At 34.6% G+C, this 6,868-nt stretch overlaps 1 protein-coding gene across 3 annotated transcripts in view; it reads right to left on the bottom strand.

Moving 5' to 3' along the window:
- Window positions 1-3,612: 3,612 nt before the first annotated feature.
- FAM135A (family with sequence similarity 135, member A) overlaps window positions 3,613-6,868 on the bottom strand; it is a 207,128-nt gene continuing 203,872 nt past the window's right edge. For 2 of the 3 annotated variants that reach the window (XM_006835750.1, XM_006835748.1), the window contains one exon: window positions 3,613-5,057. In XM_006835750.1, the coding sequence (XP_006835813.1) occupies window positions 4,852-5,057 (206 nt within the window). In that variant the 3' untranslated portion in view covers window positions 3,613-4,851. The remainder of the gene's footprint in view (window positions 5,058-6,868) is intronic. The other variant, XM_006835749.1, reaches the window with a different exon arrangement.

The following is a 6,868-nucleotide window of genomic DNA, read 5'->3' as shown; positions in this document are numbered from 1 at the left end:
CTGCATTACACTGTGAGAGTCAGAGCTACGGCTACAAGTGTAAATATGCTGACATTCTACTCCTTTTGCTATAATAACGTCTAATTTCTGACCCAAGAGTCTCCTGTCATCATCCATGTCTATAGCAAGCTAGCTTGTTAGGTTACAAGTATGCCAAAGTCTCAGGCCCCTCATGTCTTGCCATCTTTGAGTCCAGTTTCTGTTAATGATTTTTACACCTAGAGCAAGAGTGCTTCCACTAGGGTAGACATGTATGTTTTCTTTACAAATTTAGAAGCTGAGACTGATGTTTTTTGCTCATTCACCTTGATAAGGTTAAAAAAAGTGGTTACAATGTTAGAGATTGGTCCTGACTACTATGGAGGAAAATGGAGTAGGGAGAGGCATATGACTAGAACTCAGGGATCTCTTGGAATACTTCCTCACAATATTGTGCTAAATTTTGAAAAAGTGAGCCAAGACTAGTTGGGAGAGACTTCCCAAGTCTGAGATCTTCCAGATCCATGGGTGATTCATTAAGTAAAGAAATTTGATTAGCTTAGGTGCTAGTTGAACACAAAGGAGAGGCTGGTTGGCAGTGGTGATAAATCATAAGCCATCTATACTCATGAGCAGTGGTAGAACTGAGCTGTATTTACTATCCAATTCCAAATTCAATGCTGTCAAGTTGATTCCAGTTCATAGTGACCCTGTATGACAGAGTAGAATTTTTCCATAGCTTCCAAAGCTATAAATCTGCATGGAAACAGACCGCTTCATCTGTTTACTGAGGAGTAGCTGGTGGGTTCAAACTGCCAATCTTTTTGTTAGCAGCCCAATGCTTAACCCACTGTGTCACCAAAGATCCTTGATTTGTCATAGATGTTTCTTATCAGAGAAGTCTGGGACATAAAACATGCTGTTACCAATCAAAGAGTTGAATTATGGGATTGGAGAATATTTCATATACAATGGATTGCCAGAAGAACAAATAAATCTCTCTTGGAAGAAGTACAGCTGAAATGCTCCCTAGAAACAAGCATGGCAAGACTTCATCTCACACACTTTGCACATGCTATCAGGAGGGATCAGTTTCTAGAGGACACCATGCTTGGTAGAATCAGCAAAAAAAGAGGAACATGAACCAACACAGTGGTTGCAACAATGGACTCAAAAGAACAACTGTGATGAGGTGCAAGACTGGGCAGTGTTTTGTTCTGTTGTACCTAGGGTGACGATGAGTCAGAACAAACTCGACGGCACCAACAGCCTATCTTGGAGATCCTGATTGTTGGTCTGGAATGGAGCCTTGAAATTTCCATTTTTAACAAGCAGTCCAAATGATTTGTAAAGCAGGATTCCAGTTCATACATGCATGGGTTTATTCCAAAGAAACACGTTTAAACATTTCTGTGATTAGTAGATGGCTGCAGACAAGTTCTCTCGACAATTTACTTGTCTTAGTCTTGTTACAATGTCTTTAAAAAAAAAGGAATCTTTTGGTGCCATGGGGGAAAAAATGATTTTGAGGTCAAGGCCAATACCAATGTTTTAAACAAAACTCAAATAGACATCTACCCAAATCATTGAGACTTCACAACAAATTTAAACAAGACATAAAACAAGAGTTTTCAAATGGATCAAGAGTTTTAGGGAAGGTCAGGAAGAACTGAGAATTCAGGGCAGGGAGGTCAGCTCTGAAGGTTACAGTGATGTTTCTTGGGATTCCCAAAGGAGTAATTTTTAGAATACACTTTTTTGGACATGGGACAATCACTGAGGCTTATTATGAAGTTTAACGAACATTGAAAACTGCATTGGTGAGAAAAAGGTCAGGAAAGTTGCACTTAGTAATTTTTTTCCCAGTCAGGACGATGCACCTGCTTATTTTCCAAAAGTAGCAAGGGCTGTTTGTGAGAATTTCATTGGGAAACCTTACTCCACTCACCCTGCAGTATTATTCTTGCTCCTTCAGACTTCTTTGTTTCCTGAACTCAAAGAACACTTCAAGGAAACATAACTTGAGCCCCTCAAGATTGCCAAAATGTTTCTTTTGACGTGGCACAAATTGAAGCAGGTAGATTTCTTTGAGGAAAGGATTAGAGATGGAAACACCATCAGAGGGTACAGACCTAGCTCAAGGCTATATCAAGAAGCAATGGCTTCACATCTTCACGTTTCTAATAAAGGTGGCTATGATATTGTAGCAATACTTTTTGACTTGCTCTTGTTTATTTATTTCCCTTTTCTTATATGACTACACTATAAGGCGATGGTGGTTATGTCACAGTTTTGTCTGCAGGTTGTAATCTAAAGAGACAAGATCAGTATAGAACCAGAGGAGAAGTAGTCATCACACTGAGTTCGTGCAATGCAGCTGGATGGAGGGATAGTGATAGACAGCATTTTAAATGTGTATATATGGGAAGAAAGGTGTATGTGGAAGTTAGGAAGCCAAAAAAGATTAGAAATCTCTGATAGCTACTCGTCAAACCTATTAATAAGTTCAGTGAATCTTGGTAGGATAAATGGCTCCAATCTGGAAGTTCAGACTATCAGATACATCTGCTATTTTTGATGGCTGAGAACTCAAGTGCTGGCTCAAGACAAGGCTTGATCAGTTGGACGTTCCTATGAGATGCTGAATCCGGAGTGAGTGATATCAATAAGCAGAGTGTTTGGAATCTGATTTTGAGGCATCACTGCCAGCATAAAGCATTATTTCCAGCTAGATGATTTTGGCTATCTAGATTTTTCTGTCAGTTCTGCAGACAGCTATCTGGTATTCTTCCAATAAATTTTTTTCTGGTAAATGATTGCTTTTGGTAATTTACAACTAAAATACTTATTGTATATACTTCAATGGGATTCATTTTCTAAGACTCAATTGTACAGTTTCAGATTGTGGTGGTATAGGATAAGCACTCAACTGCAAGGTCAGTTTGAACTGCAAGGTCAGCAGTTCAAACTCACCAGTAGAGCTTGGAAACCCTACACAGTGTTGAGTCAGAACTGATTTCATGGCACTTAACAACAACAACCTCTCCCACCTTAATTTGGATGTGGACAGGTAAATCAGAAGTTAAATCTGTTAGATTTTAAACCATTATAATTGATATGCTTTTAAAACTGTTAAATCAACCAACAACTGATTAACTGATCATAAGGTCAATTTACTTTTAAATACTATTTTACTATTTACATAATTATGAGTAACAATGAGAACTTTGATAAATCTAGATTATCCAAGCTCAGAATAAACATGATATTTCAAGGTCAGGGCCAAGGCAAGTGAAGATGCAAAATGGAAGATGAAAAATATGTAGCAAAATATGTGTGGATAATGCATAAATTTATATTTTCCAGTAATAGTGCACTTGGTATATTATTGCTTAGTCAATTTACAGAATTTTCAAGTACTTTTTACTTTTTTTTTAAAAGTAAAGAATTATGGAGAGCAATCAATGAATAGCTCTGAATTATCTGATATATGCAAAAGAAGTAAATTATAAAAGTACTTTACATAAGTTATACAATTACACTGATCTATATGGTCAATTAATATATCCAAATTATAAATTAAAAAATATGTCCCTAGTATTTTGAAAGGAAGCAAAGGCTTGCACGTGTTTCAGTTGCTTCTCTAGATAGGCATTTGTTCATTTATTAACACCAGAGGCAATAAACACAATTCTAAAAATAAACATGCATCAGTTATACAACACAGACTTATAAAAACTTTCTGTCTGTCACAACTTGTGAATGCAAATAGAACCTTCAATCCACCTTTAGTGCATTATTATTTTCACAAGTGCAAGAGGAAAGAAAAATAGTGAATTTACCGCTATTCAGCACCTTAGGAAAATCAAGAGTCAACATCTCAATAAATCAAAATTGTTTGCATCTTTATCACCAAACATGTAAAGTTAATTATTTTGTTTCATATGCAACATGAATTGTTTTATTTACATTAGTTTAGTTCAATAAATTTTAACAATATTTAAAAATTATGTAAATCCATAAAAGTATTTCAGAAATTTCAACAATTGTTATATGTACATACAAGAAAGTTCATGAAAAAAGTTAAAGAAATATAGTCATAAAGTTCAAGCAACATTACCAAATTTAGCAAAATTTCAACCAAATCAAAGGAGAAGACATTCAAACATTCAAAATCTTTATATGCTGCCAACATGAACATGAAAAGTTCCAGTAATAAAAGTCAGTATGAGAAATAATGCTGAAATCACCAGTAAAAATATATTTTCATAGGTCTGACATATGTGCAATAACAACAATAATGACTTTATAGAAAACCTTCATGACACTGTCAAATATGAACTGCCTGGTTGGATTTATATGAGAAAGGTCTACTTTAGGATGACAGAAGTTGATTTCAAAAAATATATTTTAGCAGCTATAATTTTATTTCCAGTTACAACATAGTAAAATGCTAAAAATAAAGCTAATAATTCACTAAATAATACTCCAATATTAGAAAATTCAAAACCCCGTGCTATTCTAGCAATAATGGCCTTTAATATGATGTAGTCAGATGTAAGAACTGTGGAAAGACAGTAATAATTAGATGTGGGCTTAAAGTTTCACTGAAATATTTAGGTAGCAAAATATATGAAAAAGTAATAGAAAAGTAAAAAGATAAAATTAAAAAAATATTGCACAGCCACATTACTAGAAAGTAAAGTTGTTGATGTTTTTAAAAGCTCTAAACATGGATGATATAAATTATCTTCCATATAAAAAGGTATAAATATTTCTTATAACTAATTAGCATCTATACTTTAATATAATACATTATTTGAATCACTGTTGAATGAGGTAATTTTCAAGTCTCTTAAAAATGTTTTTATACTACTGGAAATATTTGAGGGCAGCAACCAGAAAAAATTTTTCTAAAAATATTTCTGAATCAAGAACAGCTATATGTGCAGCTCTCCCAATTAGTGAATCAGCTGTATTGGGCAATGCATTGATGATATTATATCGAACCAAATTACAGTCCTTGCTTTGCAGAACTGGGTGAAGCAAGTTATGGATCATTTCGGAATAGAATTGTCCTACGGAACAAATAGGAAAAAAAAAGAAAATTAGTTCACATTAGTAATTGTTAAAAAAAAAATTCTATGCCCAATAATAATTTTAAAAATTATAAAATTTAGTTATATCATTTCTATTTAAACAGAAAAAATATTTTATCTGGATTTTATTTTTCTTTGTCATTTTTGAGACTGTTTTATGGAAAATATAATCACATTATTTATCCAGCCAAGTAGAAATAACATATATATTACATATTTATCTTGTCGATTTGATATTTTTAAAGCAAAGTAACATAAGTAACAAAGCAAATAGTCTTCCTTAGTGATAAGTCCCTTATGCCTTGTTAAATCATTATGAAATTAATAAGAAGCCATGGTGAGATATTTTGATAATGCAAAATTGAAAACTTTAGCCTTCCTATTATTTAAAATACAAAACAATTAAAAAAATATTTCCATAGCAATCAATATTTCCAAATTATTTTAAGAAAGACTAAACAAATTCTTATAGTTTTGAGTTTGATTCAAAGAAGAAATAGGATCCTATTTTTGTTGTGAAAAGTTTATTCATTGCTTGGTTCTACTTTTAATTCAAAGTTGTACTCCTTTCTCCTTTGTTAACTTAGTTCTTATAATAGTTTTAATCAGGTCATGCTGATCACAATAGAAATATATAATATAAACACAGACACAGACACACAAGGGGGCTTCAAAAAGTTCATAGAGAAACGGCGTTAAAATATAATGGAAAATTTCCACAAACTTTCTGAAGGGCCCTCACATACATAAAGATACAAACTGCCTTATAAGAGGAAGCACCATAGCTTTAAATGTTTATATCTGATTATATTACTAATATACAGTGCTAACATATCCATGGAAACTTGAATTTTAGGAAGGCCAATATTAAATTTCAGAGGACAGGTGTGACAAGAAAGGAAGAGTACATGAAGAAGTACAATTAGACCAAGAGAGGGAAGTGTTTAAGAGAAAGATCAATACCACACAGACACAAGAAAAACTTTTACTCCACCTCTCCTCTTAGTTTCCATTGTATGTAGGTTAGATTTCCAGTTCCATGCTACTTTTAAAACATGTTTACATAGGAAAAAGGTCAAACATGTCTATTATATTTCCCCTGCTTCCCAGTGGCATGGAATCTTACTGTTAATCATTATAAATGACATTTATCTACTGTCTCCTAACCATCAGAAGATCAAACCTTTTCTGCTAAAATGGAAGCAGAAACTTATTTTGATGTCAATAAAAGTTTATGAGTTGAATACCTACTACGTGCTAGGCACCAGTTTAAGTTGTGTCAATAAAATATGTGTAACAAGAAAGTCCCTGTGGAGAACAAACAAGATGGTGGATCGGGTGGACGTGTAGTAAAGAGCTCCGCCAACAACAACACAGAATACCCAACCAAGCAGGCTCAGGGGATGGTCCCAGAACTCTGAACCACATATAAAGGAATATTTAGAAAGTTGGAAGGCTTACAGCTGGGGAATTTGTGTCAAAAGCAAGAAATCTATTGTTTTCTAGGCTGGTATGCTCAGCTGCTCCAGGAGCCGCCATCTTGGGTGAGACCAAGCAGGGGAAGGTTCGGAGCGGCCACAGATGCCTAGCAGAACTGCAGAGATAAAGGTGTGAGCATTCTTTTCTTTTGGTATCTGTTCATTGGTCCCTTGCTGTCTGTGCACCTCCATTCAGGGGAGCCTGAACTAGTGGGTACCCCAGCCCCACCCTCGGAGGGTTCTACTACGCATGCGCACAGATCTCCTCGAAATTTAAAGAGACAGTTTCCAATTAAAACCAAATGGCCACAG

The sequence above is a fragment of the Chrysochloris asiatica genome, unplaced genomic scaffold (genome assembly GCF_000296735.1).
Source record: "Chrysochloris asiatica unplaced genomic scaffold, ChrAsi1.0 scaffold00019, whole genome shotgun sequence".
Taxonomy (NCBI): domain Eukaryota; kingdom Metazoa; phylum Chordata; class Mammalia; order Afrosoricida; family Chrysochloridae; genus Chrysochloris; species Chrysochloris asiatica.
This window is presented reverse-complemented; position numbering and strand designations above follow the sequence as displayed.